This window comes from Hyla sarda, chromosome 2, assembly GCF_029499605.1.
Source record: "Hyla sarda isolate aHylSar1 chromosome 2, aHylSar1.hap1, whole genome shotgun sequence".
NCBI lineage: Eukaryota > Metazoa > Chordata > Amphibia > Anura > Hylidae > Hyla > Hyla sarda.
In genome coordinates, this window is record NC_079190.1 from 21,175,846 (window position 1) to 21,194,502 (window position 18,657).

General features: G+C 43.8%; 2 protein-coding genes across 35 annotated transcripts in view; both read left to right on the plus strand.

Moving 5' to 3' along the window:
- SYTL2 (synaptotagmin like 2) overlaps window positions 1–3,578 on the plus strand; it is a 168,818-nt gene extending 165,240 nt beyond the window's left edge. For all 33 annotated transcript variants that reach the window (XM_056561318.1, XM_056561328.1, XM_056561327.1 and 30 more), the window contains 2 exons: window positions 540–745; window positions 1,962–3,578. In XM_056561318.1, the coding sequence (XP_056417293.1) occupies window positions 540–745; window positions 1,962–2,107 (352 nt within the window). In that variant the 3' untranslated portion in view covers window positions 2,108–3,578. The remainder of the gene's footprint in view (window positions 1–539; window positions 746–1,961) is intronic.
- A 7,750-nt stretch (window positions 3,579–11,328) lies between these two features.
- On the plus strand, window positions 11,329–17,414 carry CREBZF (CREB/ATF bZIP transcription factor). Of its 2 annotated transcripts, XR_008889454.1 has the most exons (3): window positions 11,330–12,269; window positions 12,642–12,719; window positions 16,655–17,414. XR_008889454.1 is itself a non-coding variant. In XM_056561359.1 (2 exons), the coding sequence occupies exons 1-2, from the start codon at window positions 11,482–11,484 to the stop codon at window positions 12,655–12,657; spliced, it is 804 nt and encodes a 267-aa protein (XP_056417334.1). In that variant the 5' UTR covers window positions 11,329–11,481; the 3' UTR covers window positions 12,658–12,895. The 2 variants fall into 2 exon arrangements, 1 of the variants encoding a protein (XP_056417334.1); XM_056561359.1 differs by lacking the exon at window positions 16,655–17,414 and having other exon boundaries at window positions 11,329–12,269; window positions 12,642–12,895.
- The last annotated feature ends 1,243 nt before the right edge of the window (window positions 17,415–18,657 follow it).

The following is an 18,657-nucleotide window of genomic DNA, read 5'->3' on the forward strand; positions in this document are numbered from 1 at the left end:
TGCTCAGAACAAAAAAAAATTTTTTGGGGGGGTTTATTAGCTGAACAATAACTGATCAAAACGGATAACATTCGTTTGCATCCGTTATTGTCCGTTTTTTTTTTAAGTCAGTTTTTATTTTTTACGGAAGAAGAACGGGACGGGTCTAGACGGCCGTGTGAACGCAGATTTATTAACACCGGCCCTTTGCAGTTCCTAGTCCAGCGATTTCTTGTCCCCCAATTGTAGCTGAGCAGGGCTTGTTTCAGAAGTGACTACAAGCATGGAGCAGCTGGGGGACCAGAAGTCACCAAATCGGGAGCTGTAGGGGGACCTGGGTCAGTAAGTATCATTTATTTTTAGCAAACTATAAAAATGTTCTAAATCCCATTTTAGGTGACTCTGCCCCTATAATATTGGTTTCCAACTCATAGATCTTTGGCTGTTGCATACAACTCCCACAATGATCATACAATGTCCTGATAATTTAGGTGTTAATCTTTACTTCACTTGTTCTTGCTTGCATTTCCCACCCTGACTTATTTTTAACTTGTTTGCAGTACTATACTACCAGACACCAGCAGGAAAAGTCGCCAGAAGACTCGGACTGTGGACAAAACCCCTAACCCTATTTTTAACCACACGATGGTTTACGATGGGTTCAAGGAAGAAGACCTGAGAGAAGCCTGTGTGGAGCTGACAGTCTGGGACCACAATAAACTGTCCAATCATTTCTTGGGGGGCATAAGAATAGGACTTGGAACAGGTAAGAGCGGGAGGGTGGACCAGACATGTAATAGATCCCATAATAGTATGCTGAGGGTGATAGTGCCCCTAGTGGACAATCCCTCTAAACTCTGAATCCAAGGTAATACTCGGGTAACAGTGCTTAAAGGGGTACTCCGCCCCTAGACATCTTATCCCCAATCCAAAGGATAGGGGATAAGATGTCTGATCACGGGAGTCCTGCTGCTGGGGACCCCAGTGATCTCCCTGCTGCACCCAGTGTTCGTTTAGAGTGTTGGGTGCAGCACCAGAGGCTTGTGACGTCACTGCCATGCCCCCTCAATGCAAGTCTATGGGAGGGGGCGTGACAGCCGTCACGCCCCCTCCCATAGACTTGCATTGAGGGTGTGTGGCTGTGATGTCACGAGCAGGCATGGCTTTGATGTCACAAGCCTCCGCATCGCCAGTCATTTGGCACGGAGCGAAGTTCGCTCCGTGCACCTGATGTTTGGGGTGCTGCAGCAGAGATCGCAGGGGGTGCCTTTAGATAGGGGATAAGATGTCTAGGGGTGGAGTACCCCTTTAAGTCCAGGGGCGTAGGTAACAGTGGCAGACCAAGCGGCTGCTATGGGGACCTTGGAGAGAGGGAGGGCCCTATCCTGGTTGGTCTTATTCATTTTTCTATTGGTAAGAAACTGCACAGAACTCCCTCTTCCGTTGATTTGCTGACAATGTAGTTCCCTGGAGAGAGAATTCCCCCAATGGATCATGGGTGGGGGAAAAGGGAAATTAACACCAGATTTTTCTGTCTGGAGGGGAAAATAAGATGTGATTATAGGAGATCCATATTCATTTTTAAAATAGGGCCCCTATTTTAAGGTCTATTAAAGTTTTCCCTCTGAGACAATACCTATTAAGTTTTCCTTCTGGCGGGGTATCACCTGTTGTCACCGGGGGAAAATGCTCTACTAGAGCAATGTAACATAATTCATGGTCTGACATTTATTCGATGTACAAGCTGAGTAAGAGGGTCTGTTTCCATTTGGGACCCCCTGCCACAACCTCCATATGTTGTAATAAGGCATACAGAAAGGGGTTTTCATGAGACCTCTTCAAGGCATCAGAGAATTGTAGTCTGAGGATTTCCTCCTTTTGAGAATCCTATAAACCTGCCCTATTATACACATTAAAGTTAGAGGCTTTGGAGCTCTGAAGACCACTTTCCTTCACTAACAATTGACTGTGCTTCTTTCTAGGCAAGAGCTATGGAACAGCTGTCGACTGGATGGATTCCAGCCCTGAGGAATCAACAATGTGGGAAAAGATGATCGCCTCACCCAACACCTGGATTGAGGGCATGCTGCCACTACGTATGTTCAAGATGGCCAAGCTGAATAAATGAGAAAAGGTTCTATATCCTTCCATAACTTCCTGGCACTGCGATCACTTTCCATACCAATAATCCTCACTTCTATCCTCTGAACCTCAGTCCATGGGTTTCATAAGCCTAAAATGTCATCGCGTCCCTAACTCTTTACGGTGGTCTTGCAAAGAATATTCTATGACAAATGAACAGCGTTGTGTTCTGCTGACAACTATTTACAGTACAAGATCTCTGGTTCTCTGCCACTTTATCTTTGATTTCTTCCTTCAAGCCCCCAATAATGAAGATTCCAAGCCACAGAAACTTCTTGGATGTGGAATCTGTAACCTATTGCTTATTTGGCAGTTTCCATTGGTTTATTTGAACCCGTACTGGGCTTCAAAGTCCACGATATGTCTGAAGATAATCTATGTTGGAGACGCCATGTTTCAGGAATCTTCTAAAGGGGTCTGGGTTGTGTTAGTGTCGCAGTTAGTAGAGTAAAGCAAATCTACAGTAACATACAGAAAATCTGAATCTAATGAATCCACCATCAATTTATGCAGTTTTGTTAGTCATTCCGCTTTCCAGTGTTCCGATTCCTCAGAGGAGTTTGGACTTCAAACATTTGGAAAGCGAAACGACTTTTACAAGACTGTATGAATCAATGGCCCAGTAGATTTGCGTTTGGCAAATGTTACTGTAGATTCACTCAACTCTAAAGACCAAATGCTTACTCTTAGTATTTCGAGGGAGCCAAGGTGAAAGTCTCTACTGTATGTTACCTTCTGCCAAGTATCCATGATTATTCCCGCCATATGTGTGGCATAGGCCCTTTTTAATGGTAAACATTTCCATTGCGTATCCCTCCACTTACGCTGCTATCGGTAAATAGCTCAGACTTCATTTGACATTTCTGTTATGGGGGAAAGGATGGTGACACAAAACCAAAGGTATTTGTCAGTTGTTTGTTTTTTTTTTTTTTTTTTTACAAAATATGGGGACAGGTGGTGTAAAATATGAATATCTATAAATATATTTAATTTTTATTGCCTTTTGGACAATGTTGGTGTTACTAGGAAAGAACAGTTTATGGCTAGAAAACACATGCGAATATAAATATATTATTATTATTTTTTTTTTTTTTTTAGCCAAAGCCAGAAATGGATCCTATCCTAAACGTATGAGTCTTTTTTAACTTTTCTATTTCTTATTCTTTTTAAATCCGCTCCTGGCTTTGGCTCAAATAAAAAAAAAATAAAAAAAAAAAGGAAGAAAAAAAAAAGAAACTGCATCAAAAACTGCAAGTGTGTTTCCAGTCTGAATTATTCCACCTTTCACCAATGGTATAAGATTAAGTTTTTCTGTACTTTAAATGTAAAACATGAACTATCGACTAAACCTGTACTTGTGTCTATGGGGTTTTTGTACAAAATAAAATGTAAAAGAAAAAATAATTTTAGAATGTGAATGTAAATATGTAATTATCTCAATAAAATGATTGAACTTCCTGCCAAGTATGTCTTTATTTTTCAGAAATAACAAAAAGGCAATTATTTTCTGGTGCTCAGTTGATCCAGTTAAAGAAAAAAGTATTTGACCCCATGCTGATTTTGTACATTTGCCGATGATCTATAATTTTTATGGCCGGTTTATTTGAACACTGACAGACAGAATGAATAACAACACACACCAAAAAATGCAGAAATTTGCATTTTTACTTAAAATAAGTATTTGATCCCCCTATTAATCAGCAAGATTTGTCTCCCAGGTGTCTTTTATACAAGTAATGAGCTGAGATTAAGAGCACTCTCTTACAGGGAGTGCTCCTAATCTCAGCTTGTTACCTTTATAAAAGACACGTGTCCACAAAAGCAATCAATCAGATTCCAAACAGTCCACTATGGCCAAGACCAAAGATCTGTCCAAGGATGTAAGGGACAAGACTGTAGACTACACAAGGCTGGAATGGGCTAATGTCAGGCGCAACGCTGATTGTAAGCCTTAAGTAGGTATCTTTTCCGTAGGTGCACCGGGAGCAGCTGGCAGTCGGTCCCGTCAGAGACGGTGGGTGCGATCCTGTAGCGGGTGTGGGAGGTAGGAATTCCGGCAAGGGTCTTCTAAACCTTCCCGTGGGTAACAATTTCGTCACTGCAGCTCTACACCGGCGGGGTGAAATTAGCAATCAGAGAGGATGGTGATACATTTTTATTGTATAGTCATAAAAAGAATCAGTGTCGGATGGACAATGCGTTTCGGAGGGGCTCCCTCCTTCGTCAGGTCCTCAGAACCCTTGTGAGACCATATGCTGGTGCGGTTGGCCTTGGTTCCTCCTAATGCAAGACAATGCTAGACCTCATGTGGCTGGGGGGTGTCAGCAGTTCCTGCAAGATGAAGGCAGTGATGCTATGGACTGGCCGCCCGTTCCCCTGAATCAGATTGAGCACATCTGGGACATCATGTCTCGCTCCATCCACAGACTGTCCAGGAGTTTGCAGATGATGTAGTCCAGGTCTGTGAGGACATCCCTCAGGAGACCATCCGCCATCTCATCAGCAGCATGCCCAGGCATTGTATTGAGGTCATACGGGCACGTGGAGGCCACACACACTACTGAGCCTCATTGTGACTTGTTTTAAGGACATTACATAAAGTTGGATCAGCCTGTAGTGGGGTTTTCCACTTTGATTTTGAGTGTGACTCCATATCCAGACCTCCATGGGTTGATAAATTTGATTTCCATTGATAATTTTTATGTGATTTTGTTGTCAGCGCATTCAACTATGTAAAGAGGAAAGTATTTCATATGATTAGTTCATTCATTCAGATCTAGGATGTGTTATCTTAGTGTTCCCTTTATTTTTTTTTGAGCAGTGTAGTTGTCAGCATATGAGGAAGACTGATTATACAAGGCAGGAGGTGCATAATGGGCATGCTGGGGTACAGAGGGTAGTGGGTGTACATATGGTATCAGCATAGTAGGTGGGGTGGCGTGGGGATAGACTATACATTGCACAATAGCTGGAGGTCTACACTAGGCATGCTGGGTAGAAGTAGCTGATGTATTGGTGAGTACATGGGACAGTTGGTAGAGGTAGTAGCTGGTTATGCTAAACAGAAGGAACTAATGGTCTGGGGCACTTTACCTGATAGAAGTAGGATACAGGCTGGCAAAAAAGGCACTGGCTAAGGGCACCATATGGGCAGACTAGGCCTACTGAGTAGAGGAAGCTGATGTCTTGGTGAGTATACTGGGAAGAAGAGAGAGAGGCGTATGCAGGGCAGAGGTAACAACTGGGGTATGTTATGTACGGAAAACTGGACTGCTTGGTGAGTTGAGGTTGGGTATACTGCCAAGTACAGTTACATGTCCTGAAAAAATAGACTGGGTAAAAGCAGCTAGCATGTTGGTGACTATATACAGTCATGGCCATAAATGTTGGCACCCCTGAAATGTTTCAAGAAAATGAAGTATTTCTCACAGAAAAGGATTGCAGTAACACAGGTTTTGCTATACACGTTTATTCCCTTTGTGTGTATTGGAACTAAACCAAAAAAGGGAGGAAATAAAGCAAATTGTACATAATGTCACCAAACTCCAAAAATGGGCTGGACAAAATTATTGGCACCCTTTCAAAATTGTGGTGGAAAAATAAGATTGTTTCAAGCATGTGATGCTCCTTTAAACTCACCTGGAGCAAGTAGCAGGTGTGGGCAAAATAAAAATCACACCTGAAAGCAGATAAAAAGGGGAGAAGTTCACTTAGTCTTTGCATTGTGTATCTGTGTGCCATACTAAGCATGGAAAACAGAAAGAGGAGAAGAGAACTGTCTGAAGACTTGAGAATCAAAATTGTGGAAAAATATCAACAATCTCAAGGTTACAAGTCCATCTCCAGAGATCTAGATTTGCCTTTGTCCACAGTGCGCAACATTATCAAGACGTTTGCAACCCATGGCACTGTAGATAATCTCCCTTGGCGTGGACAGAAGAGAAAAATTGATGAAAGGTTTCAACGCAGGATAGTTCGGATGGTGGATAAGCAGCCCCAAACAAGTTCCAAAGATATTCAAGCTGTCCTGCAGGCTCAGGGAGTGTCAATGTGAACTATCCGTCGACATTTAAATGAAACAAAACGCTATGGCAGGAGACCCAGGAGGCCAAAATCCTTCTGGGAAAACGTCTTGTGGACAGATGAGACCAAGATAGAGCTTTTTGGTAAAGCACATCATTCTACTATTTACCGAAAACAGAATGAGGCCTACAAAGAAAAGAACACAGTACCTACAGTGAAATATGGTGGAGGTCAATGATGTTTTGGGCTGTTTTGCTGCCTCTGGCACTGGGTCCCTTGAATGTGTACAAGGCATCATGAAATCTGAGGATTACCAATGGATTTTGGGTCTCACTGTACAGCCCAGTGTCAGAAAGCTGGGTTTGCGTCCGAGATCTTGGGTCTTCCAGCAGGACAATGACCCCAAAAATACATAAAAAAGCCCCCAGAAATGGATGGCAACAAAGCGCTGGAGAGTTCTGAAGTGGCAGCAATTAGTCCAGATCTAAATCCCATTGATCACCTGTGGAGAGATCTTAAAATTGCTGTTGGGAAACGGCGCCTTCCAATAGGAGAGACCTGGAGCAGTTTGTAAAGGAAGAGTGGTCCAACATTCCGGCTGAGAGGTGTAAGAAGCTTATTGATGGTTATAGGAAGTGACTGATTTCAGTTATTTTTTCCAAAGGGTGTGCAACCAAATATAAAGTTAAGGGTGCCAAACATTATATCCAATTTGCTTTTTTTTCCTCCCTTTTTTGGTTTAGTTCCAATACACACAAAGGGAATAAACATGGGTATAGCAAAAGATGTGTTACTGCAATCCTTTTCTGTGAGAAATACTTCATTTTCTCGAAAAATTTGTGTGCTAACATTTGCAGCCATGACTGTATTTAGGACAGGGAGTAGAGTGGGTATTCAGGACAGAGGTATGTGTTTGACAGGCTGGGTATGCTGGGCAGAGGAAACTTATGGGCTACATGGATTTAGAAGGCCATGATAGATGACAGGCTGGGAAAGGTCTGGTTAGGGTTAATAGTCAGAATACCATCCGTCCCAACAGTTTCCGCATCCTCACTGATCAGCAATTATAGGTATCATGTCCAGTTTTCTAGTTTCTGCCTTTGTTTGTAGTTGCTATGGTGATGCCCTGACCTGTGGTTCTATTTCTGTAGCCATTCAGATTTCTTATGTGACCACCCCTGCCTGTATAAACCTGTAGTGAGCTTGTATACCTCGCCAGTGAAAGAAGCATTTCTGTACTGTATTTTGCTACCTGGTATTCGGACTTTGGATTTGTTTCCTGGATTAACCCCTTGCTTTCTGATTCGGCATCTCTCTGATTCTCATTTTGCTTTGTTGATTTATCTGTTGTTTTCTTTGTCTCCCTCTGTATTGTTAGTGTGTGTTCACTTCTGTATTCCTGACTATCCCCTCCCTGACCTGTTACTGAGTTTTCTGTAGTTTGTTATTTTGATAGGACACTCCCAGCTCTTAGCCAGACAGGGACATCTTCGTGGTTGTGGATCCATTGCATAGGGCAGATATGCAAAAGGAAGGGACAGTGGCTGTGGGTGACATTAGGGCCTTACTACTTCCTTTTACTTCTCACATGAGATATATTTCATAGATGTGCTTTTTAAAGGTAACCGTTCATCTTGAGTATGGTGAGACCTTCAGGCAGCAGAAGATGACAAGATTAAAGCCAGACAGTAATGGACAAGCTTAGGAAGGATATGTGCTTGTCTTAGGACAAAATGGCTATGTTATTACACTGTGGCTATCTTTTTGTGAACTGGGTATTTCCTGTTGGAGTTCGTTCTCTCATATCACACAACAAATCTTATAGGGGGACATTTATCAATGTTTGCTTATGTATTCATTTTTTCTAGTTATTTTTGTTCTTAAATTTTTTTTGCTTATGTGCGACTTATTTATCAACTGGTTTCAGCCTGTTGATAAATTTCTTTCATGTAAGCAATTATTATTATTATTATTTTTTTTTTGCTTTGGTAGTGGCTTTTTCGCGACAATTTTAAGCAAAAAAATCTGCTAAATGCTTTGATAAATGTCCCCCATAGTTTCTTGTTTATAGGTGTGTGGTCGCTTTCCTCCCTCCCACACATCAGTCACCCCCCCCCCATTGAAACACAAATGAGCTGTATTCCATTCAAAAGACCAGTGTTTTCTAACCAGGGCGACTCTAGCTGTTGCAAAATGATCTCTCTCCCACCAAGCAGTCACTCCACCCATTGAAGCAGGACTGGCTCCCTTTGCACACCTGACTACTGATGTATTGTCTCGGCCGCACTGCGACCTGTGAAAACCCGAGACCTGAGTAATTTTGTTTGCTGTTAAAAATAAATATTCGAGCGAGAATCACAGAAGAATTGCGGGACCACCAGCATACATAGGTACAGACACTATATTATAAACTACACTAACTTTACAGCCCCTGTCGCATAGTCAAATAAATAAAAAATTACAAAATAAAATATATAGTTTGGTAGGAAAAATATTGACTATAACTTGCATTTCTTAATCTAAATGCCCATTCTATGCTCATGAGTCCAGCACTCATGGGCAGCCTTCCCTATAAAACTGCACATTCCTAGATAGGATTCGGACCCCCCACTGGACTCCTAAGTATAGAAAGAGCTCAGCTCCTAGTGATCAATACTATTCTGTGCACAGATATGGACACCTCATGAATATTCATGGCCTATGCGAGATCAAGGTGGACATATTGGAGCAGAGGAGTAGGAGGTAGGGATGCTGGGTTCTGTGTCCATTGTGCAAAGGATGACATGTCCATTTCCCTTTAAACTTAATTCAACATAAGAAGAATATTCACCATTCTACAGTATATAATACTTGAAAAGCTGTGATTTGGTTTACTAAAAGACTATGTTCACACAATGGAATTTTAATGTGGAATTCCACATTGGAATTCCGCACAGAGATTTCGTAGCATCAGTAGCATCGTATTCTGCTGCACTGCACACGGTCTGCAGTAATAATAGATATTTTCCGTGCAGACATTCGGACGTAGCTTAATTGCTTCTGCTTCCAGGTAGTTGTCATGAGCATGTACAGCTGGGATTTTGGCACTGTGGACATTAAAGGTGGCATTGAAATTTCTATTTCAAGGAGGTCCACATCTATATCTACCAGTGCAAAGACCTGGCAGCAGCGGAAGTCAAGATGCAGTGCTCTGACCCGTAAGTGCCATATCTATCTCATCTTTGTAGGTCACACATGTATAATGAAGCTGAAGAATCAGGGACTTTCTACAGAGCTGTTGTGTCTATAGGTTACATTAACTGAGGGCAGATGTAAAAGTGGTGTTTATGATTTTCAGTTAAAGGGATATCATTGGGTTTAGGGTCTGACACCCAGTAGAAACATGGTCTGCCAAGTAATGGGAATTATTTTTTGTACAGTCCAAACCCTACAACTGAGTAAATAGGTTTCATAGCTAAATATTTTTTTTTTCTAATCAGACAAATTTTTATTACCAAGAAGCATGCAAAGCGTACAAAAAATGCTCTGCCACCACCTTGTTAACGTCGCAGCCTTGTTGGGACAGGGTGGCCGTCCACCAACCATCCACTACTCCATCCATCTGTACCATCCAGAGTTGCACGGCACTCATCAGTGAACAGGACTGTTTCATGTATTTTTCTGCCCAATGCAGCAGTTTCTGCTTGTGAGCATTGGTTAGTGGTGGCCGAATAGGTTTATGCACAGCTGCAAGACTCTGGAGGACTCTACACCTTGATATCTGTGGGACTCCAGAGGCACCAGCAGCTTCAAGTATCTGTTTGATGCTATGTGATGGTATTTTAGCAGCTGCTTGATCCGATGCATGGATCTGACAGAAATCTTCCTCAATGTGCCTTTATCTGCACAAACCCATCTGTGCTCTGAATCAGCCACAAATCTCTTAATAGTGCGATGATCACGCTTAAGTTTTCATACCTTGTCTAAGACATTGAACTATTTTACTTTTTTTGGCAGCAGAGAGATCCTTTTTCTTCCCCATATTGCTTGAAAATGGTGTCTGCTTAAAGGGGTACTCTGGTGAAAAACTTTTTTTTTTTAATCAACTGGTGCCAGAAAGTTAAACAGATTTGTAAATGACTTCTATTAAAAAATCTTAATCCTTTCCTGTACTTATTACCTGCTGAATACTACAGAGGAAATTATTTTCTTTTTGAAACCAAGAGCTGTCTGCTGACATCATGAGCACAGTGCTCTCTGCTGACATCTCTGTCCATTTTAGGAACTGTCCAGAACAGCATATGTTTGCTATGGGGATTTCCTTTTACTCTGGACAGTTCCTAAAATGGACAGAGATGTCAGCAGAGAGCACTGTGCTCGAGATTCAGCAGAGAGCACTGTGGTCATGATGTCAGCAGAGAGCTCTGTGTTCTAAAAATAAAATAATTTCCTCTGTAGTATTCAGCAGCTAATAAGTACTGGAGGGATTAAGATTTTTTAATAGAAGTAATTTACAAATCTGTTTAACTTTCTGGCACCAGTTGATTTAAAAAAAAACAATAAAGTTTTCCACCGGAGTACCCCTTTAAGGGTTTACGGTCAAAATGGGCTTTATCCTTAACCCCTTCCCGCAAATGGACATATATGTCCACTGTGGGCTCCCGCTGTATGATGTGTGCTCAGCAGCCAGGACCCATGGCTAATGCCAGACATCGCCAATCAGGCTGATATCCGGCATTAATCCCGTTCCCGGCTAGCTCAGTAGGTTGATCATGACTGCCACGGCATCCCAATCAGCTAAGAGGACGAGGGGAGGTGTCTGAATTCAGCGAGCGGAGATTTTGCAGTGTGAACGCACCCTCATATGGGTCTGTAGGTGGAAAATTTAAATTGTTCTGATTTTTAGGTGAGGAGGAAAAAAACAAAAGTGCAAAAAAAGAAAAATGGCCGGAGAGGGAAAGGGCTTAAAAACATGTGCAGAGGGAAAGTAGTGCAGTTGCCTATAGCAACCAATTAAATTGCTTCTTTCATTTTTTTTTTTGTTAGGTTGCTATGGGCAACCGCGCCACTCTTCCTCAGCACAACGCTGCCACAAAGCAAAATATCCTGATTCCTGCATCACGTGGCCCTACCAACAGCCACGCGCTCCCAGCAAAAGGGCGTGACTTAGCGGCGCGTCTAAGGGGGCGTGTCTTATGTTGTCACATGTCACGGCGCGCCGCCTTATAAGGAGTGCGCGTGGCGCGCGCCATCACCTGACGCGTTCACTTCCTGCTTCCGATAAAGCGCAGACGCCATTACGACGTAGCCATAGCCGGATCCTCTCCAGCGTCCGGACGGGACCTGGCTTGAGACGCCATGAGACACCGACTGAGAGAGCGCCCCAAGGCCGCGGCCGGCAGTGCCCGCTACCGGAGGAGAGCAAGGCGGGTCCCCAAAGAGACCTCTACCCCCGGGGACTGCGGTGCGGCCTGTGACGGGGCCTTGCTGTCCGAGCTGGACCAGCTGCTGTCCGCGGAGGAACCCGCCTCATGGTGGAAGGAGGACCAGCGCCCAGAAGACCCTTCCCTCACCGACCTCCTGGAGGAGCTAGACGAATACATCCCGGAGTTGCGCCCCCTAGAGGAAGCCTCGTCCTCCCTCATAAACATCGATGCAGTACCGCAGGTGGCCGCCAGGGGGCGCGGCGCCGCGAACAAGAACGCTGAGGCCGCCCGCCTGAACCGCCAGCGTAAGAAAGAATACGTCAGCGGCCTGGAGTGCAAGGTGGCCCGGCTGTCCGACGAGAACACCCGGCTGGAGCGGGAGCGGAGGGCCCTGGGGCTCCGTGTCCGGGAGCTGGAGTCCGAGGCGCGGTACCTGAGGGCGGTGCTGGCCAATGACAGCAAGTTATCTCAACTCCTGAGCCGCCTGACCGGGGTGGGCGGAGTCAAGATGTCTACGTCACTATTCCGCGACACTGCGGAGAGGCCTGACGACCACGACTACGCGCTGCCAGGGCTTGTCTGTACAGCCAAGCCTGAGGATGAGGAAGAAGCTGCTGCTGCAGCGCCATCTGGTGGAGTGTGCCTGCATGTGGACAAGGAGAAGGTGTCAGTGGAGTTCTGCTCGGCCTGTGCCCGGAGCGCAGCCTCTTCAGACAAAATGTAGGGTCAAGTAACACTTATGATTTGTGTGCTGGACAGATCCTAAAGACAGAGAGAGGGCGGGAGGGGTTGTCACCCGCTATGTGACTGTGTCCATATCACAGTATATTAGGTGGGGGTTCTCCAGGACAGTTATTGGGGAGCAGATGTATTTAAAGGGTGACTCCTACCCAGGTGGAACTATTAGGGTTGTATGACTGCAAAGCCTAACAAGAGGGGCCGTCAGCCGTAATGATGATTTTATGTACATCTGTTGTACTGGGTTAAGTTGCATCATATATATATGAACTGTAATGGGTTGATGTATATAATCAGGAATGGTGCATGTGAATCTACTGTCATGATACATTACTAGTAAACCTCTCTTGGCAGTTTCTCTTTTAGGTGAATTGTCGGCCTCGCTCCATTGCAGGAGTGTTTTAAGAGCGACCCTATACGTCACGCAACTCGGTAAGGATCTAAGTCGCTAAACTAACGCAGACACCTAGTGCTACGAAAAGAAAAGTGCAGATATCTGTGGTCACCTGTAGTCCTGCATGTCACGTGATGACGTCGCCTGCAAACAGCCACCTGTAGATTTATGTGAGGTTAAAGGGTTTAAGTCAGTGTTTCCCAACCAGGGTGCCTCCAGCTGTTGCAAAACTACAACTCCCAGCATGCCCGGACAGCCAAAGGCTGTCCGGGCATGCTGGGAGTTGTAGTTTTGCAACAGCTGGAGGCACCTTGGTTGGAAAAAAACTGGTTTAAAGGGGGTACTTTCTGGTGCCAGAAAGTTGATGTGTATATTACTTCTATTAAAAGAAATCTTAATCCTTCCAGTACTTATTAGTGTCTGTATACTACTGAGGAAATGCTTTTGTTTTTGGATTTCTTTTCTGTCCTGACCACGCTGCTCTCTGCTGTTCATTTTAGGAACTGTCCAGAGCAGGAGAACATCCCCATAGCAAACATATGCCGCTCTGGACAGTTCCTAAAATGGACAGAGGTGTCAGCAGAGAGCACTGTGCTCGTGACAGAAGAGAAATCCAAAAAGAAAAGCAATTCCTCTGTAGTATACAGATGCTAATAAGTAGTGGAAGGATTACGATGTGTTTTTTTTTATTTTTTTTTTTATTTTTTTTTTTTTATTTTTTTTTTATAGAAGTCATTTACAACTGCGTTTAACTTTCTGGCACCAGTTGATTTAAAAAATTTTTTTCCATCGGAGTACCCCTTTAAGTAGTTGCAATTTGGTTCTAGCTGTGCCTTTTGCAGCTCTTTGTCTGGAAATACTTTCCATAGGGGATAGCGCACACTTAACTCTATCAGCCGATAAGTGTTAGATCCCTCGGTTGTGTCTTTGGACGTTGGTAATAAACATCCATGGTCCTTAAGATCTATAACTTTATACAATGTTGACATCCTGTATAAGGTGTCTATGGTATCTATCAAATGCCCATGGAGTCCAGGCAGCCAGCAGTTCTCCAATCAACCGCTGATCATGTTCTTTGAACAGTGTTTCCCTATCAAGGTGCCTCCAGCTGTTGCAAAACTACAATTCCAATCATGCACAGGTAGACATATGCTGGGTTTTGCAAACTTATAGCTGTACTGGAGTCACACTGTCTGGGAAACGCTGGTGTAACCCTTTATGGCAGTGTTTTTCCAAACTGCCTCTCCAGCTGTTGCAAAACTACATTTCCCAGTATGCATGGACAGCAGAAGGCTGTTGGGGCATGCTGAGAGTTGTAGTTTTGAAACAGCTGGACTCGCTCTGTTTAAAGGGAAACACTGCTTTATGGGAATCTGAAGGATCACTTAAAGGGGAACTCCGATGGAAAACAGATGTTTTCAAATCAACGGGCTCCAGAAAGGTACAGATTTGTAAATATATTCTATTTAAAAATCTTAGCCCTTCCAGTACTTGTCAGCTGCTGTATGCTCCAGAGTAAGTTGTGAAGTTCTTTCCAGTCGGACCACAGTGCTCTCTGCTGACACCTCTGTCAGGAACTGTCCAGAGCAGGAGCAAATCTCCATAGAAAACCTATTCTGGACAGTTCCTGACATGGACAGAGGGGTCAGCAGAGAGCACTGTGGTCCAACTGGGAAGAACTACACCACTTCCTGTGGAGCATACAGCAGCTAAGTACTGGAAGGATTGAGATTTTTTTTACTAGAAGTAATATACAAATCTGTTTAACTTTCTGGCACCAGTTTGTTTTGTTTTTCACTTATTTCCACTGGATTTCCCCTTTTTTAAGTTGTCTCATAAGCAACAATAAGAGCTTTATTAGAGGGGCTATCTAGGGTTAGGAGAACAGCACCACCCTTGTCTCCAGATTGAGTGTGGTATTGCAGCTCTTTTCTACTGAAGTGAATAGTCACACATGTTGAGGACAGTGGTGATTTTTTTGAGTTTTTTTCTTTTTTCTGATCCTGTTTAACCCCTTTAATGCTAAAGGATAGTTATTTTAGAATGTACTTCAGAAACGCTAGCATAAAGTAGGTTTAAAGGCAGCATTCCTGTAAGTGTCTGTTCACACGCAGCAGGTTTGGTGCCGTAATTTTTGCCACGGTCCCATTCACTAAAGTTGGGTTTGCAGAGATCTATGCTGATACCACAGGAAACTCAGATTTAGCTGATTTTTTTTCAGCTTCAGAAATATTGAAGAATCTGCTATGTGAACATACTGTAATTCTGGTCAGATGGTGGGGATACACTGTGGGCAAGATTTATTAAAATCTGTGCAGAATTGGAGTGAAACAGTTGCCCATAGCAACAAGTTTGCTGTAAATCCTCTGAAAAATGAAAACCGCAATCTGGTTGCTATAGGCTACTGCACAACTCTTCCTCTAATCTGGTTTTGATAAATCTCCCCCTATGACTGTTGCTGTAAAGCTGCATGAAGGTCACATCCCTTGTATGACTATGCTAGGGGATCAGGCATGGCTGGATTCTCTGCTGTAATCACAACCACATTGGTGTTACTGTCATTTAAAAAATAAGTTATTGGTTAGAATATTAATGCTAAGACCCACCACCGACCTCTAGATATAGATAACTGGGGGACTCCCTGGCTCAGTGCCCAGTCCTTCACATTGTGACTGATGGGATGCACTTACTATAATGGAGCTGCCCTTGCACTTTGCCCGGCTATATCTAGATTGGTGGGGGGAGACCCTGACCATTAAAACCTTGTCTGCAAGACATGTCAAAAGCTATAACTTTTTATTTTTTTAAATGACAGTAACATTTTCGGGTAGGGTTATGTGTAGTGTATACGCTGCATATTTCTGTGATCCCAAAGTCTATAGGAGTAATAATAGACACCCATAGATTTTGCTAGCACTGAAATACACAGCATATACACTACTTGTGACCATACCCTTAAAGGAAATAGTTTCTGGTACTAGCCATGGGTTTTCTAAACCTGGACAGTGCCATACTTGTCAATGGGTTGCATGTAGTAGGCTCCATTATTTATTACGTTGCCACTGACACAACGCATGGACAGATGTGGCGCGGTTTATGAAAGAAAGCAGCCATATTTTTCTAATACTTGACAACTCCTTTAAAGGGGTACTCCGGCCCCAAGACATCTTATCCCCTATCCAAAGGATAGGGGATAAGATGTCTGATCGCGGGGGTCCCCCACAATCTAGCATGTAGCACCCACCTGTAAGCACTGCTGGAGGCTCTGGGTTATGCCTCCCAACCACAGGGACGGAGAATCGTGACGGCACGCCCCCCTCCCATATAGACGTCACACCCCCTTGAATTGAGGGGGTGGGGTGTGACATCACAATACTCCGTCCCCGTGATTGCGAGGCATAAGACAGAGCCTCCAGCGCTTCCTGCAGTGCTTACAGGTGGGTGCTGCATGCTAGGTGGTGGGACCCCCGCGATCAGACATCTTATCCCCTACAAGATGTCTTGGGGCCAGAGTACTCCTTTAAAGCTGCACCCTTATGCAACTTACATACATCAAGGTGGCATAAAATTGCTGCATTAACTATTTAGTGATATAACTATACAGAGAATTGGATCAGTCTGTTCCCCTAATACTGGGTTTGTACCAATCTGAGTGAACTCACACTCCAGCCTTAGAGAAGGAATAGTGAGGCTGTAGATTAGTCTGTATGTAACATTGATATCATTTGTAAAGTGAGATTTCAAAAGGGATCAGTTTTATTGATCCATACTAGTCTATGATCCCAGAACATTGGCTTCTTAGCTCTGTATCATAATAACCCCCCCCCCCCCCCCCCCCCCCCGGCCCTGTCCACACTGTGACACTTAAAATTGAGTTAGATGTAAGAATAGCAAATATCAGAAACCTTTTGAAATCTCACTTCTTTCCATTGAGCTTGTGTATTTAGCATCCTTGTTTTTCTTTATGCTAAAGTGGATTCTGCTGTATGGGGCGGAAGATTCGGGACCTGCTGCTCACGACACATGTCCTGCTTTGTAATAAAAGGTAGTATGGTAACAGGAGGAGACCAGAGGTAATGACAGGGCTTTCTTTTGTAAAATGTATTCATATCCCTGTTTTGTCTATAATGTGGGGAATGACTTGGATGTACATGCAGATGCTCTGTCTGGTTTCTGTATCCCATTATAGTCTGTAATGGCGGCCAGGAGCTGCTGGATAGTATGCCACGAGTCTTTCCAAGCTGCAAGTAACATTGCTGTGACATACAAGCCTATATTATGATGTACCTTTTTGTGATGATGCCTGCGCATATATATTTTTACAAAACTACAACTCCCACTATGCCCGGACAGCCTTTGGGCATACTGGGAATTGTAGTTTAGCAACAGCTGGAGGCACCCTGGTTGGGGAAATGCTGCTCTAACACTTGGCCTTACTGCTGTTGCAAAACTGCAACTCCCAGCATGTCCAGACAGCCAGTGGGGCATGCTGGGAGTTGTAGTTTTTGCAACAACTGGAGACACACTGTTTGGGAAAACTGCTGCTCTTACGGCTAGGATGCAGTTAGTATTTGGCATTTAGTGACTTGCCCAATAATCGATCAGGCAAAGTACAAAACTAAAATTCATTTTAGGGTTGGATGAGAACATATCCATTGTCTGCAAAACAGATTTTATTTTAAGGGTTCCTGTTAGAGATGAGCGAACTTACAGTAAATTCGATTCGTCATGAACTTCTCAGCTCGGCAGTTGATGACTTATCCTGCATAAATTAGTTCAGCTTTCAGGTGCTCCGGTGGGCTGGAAAAGGTGGATACAGTCCTAGAAAAGAGTCTCCTAGGACTGTATCCACCTTTTCCAGCCCACGGGAGCACCTGAAAGCTGAACTAATTTATGCAGGATAAGTCATAAACTGCCGAGCCGAGAAGTTCATGACGAATCGAATTTACGGTAAGTTCGCTTATCTCTAGTTCCTGTGGAACAGGGGTCTCAAACTGGTGTCCCTCCAGATGTTGCAAAACTTCAACTCCCAGCATGCCCGGACAGACGTTGCCTGGGACCATTGGGGAGTCAGGCCGGGCCTAGATTGTCCTATTAAACCAGTGGTCTCAAACTGGTGGCCCTCCAGATGTTGCAAAACTTCAACTCCCAGCATGCCCGGACAGCCGTTGGCTGTCCGGGCATGCTGGGAGTTAAAGTTTTGCAACATCTGGAGGGCCACCAGTTTGAGATCCCTGCTGTGGAACATCTTACCATGTTGACTCTTTGCCAATCTTGGATCACCATAGATGGCATCTATTTGTAATACCAGACAATCTGCTTCTACATCAGTCGCACAGAGGGGGGGGAACAATTGTGTAAAAGTTGCACAGGATGACGAATGTTGATTGTATAATTTCATGTTACTTTTAGTTTCTAATTCCTTTGCATCCTGGGAGGTTCCGGTCAGTGGGATGTTATGTTGTTTTGTATACATCTCTGGATCTGACACTATATATATTTACTTTTGTTTGAATACTTGAAAATTGTAAGACTTTTGGAAAGAAATGCAGCACAGGAGCTTTACTATATTATGTGTAATGTTTGGTGGACTACACGACTGTTCTGTTTAGCGTAAGAGAAAGATGGAATAAACCGCTTGCTGCAAATGGTGTGGTATGTTTATTCTAGTGTATAAGCGGGGGCGGGGCTGTTTGCTATATAATCTGCATAGAAAAGAAATCCTGATAAATTAACATCTCCTCTTTGTTTCAGTGTCCCTCCTCATCGTCCACCTCTAGGACACGGAGCCGGTAGATTGCAGAGCGCATAGCGCACGTGGTGTTATGTCTGCAGCAGATGGTGCATTACCCTGTTAATACATGACATGAAGCTCCCCCCTACCCTGACTAGCACAGTTATGGTCCACCCTGGTCTAGGTGTACTGTGGTTTGATATAACAAAGGCTCAATCCTGCATGGTTGTAGGTTTATAGTA

Bases quoted from the DNA above. Each gene is read 5' to 3' on its own strand.
- CREBZF (XM_056561359.1), top strand. From the start codon at position 11,482: ATGAGACACCGACTGAGAGAGCGCCCCAAGGCCGCGGCCGGCAGTGCC.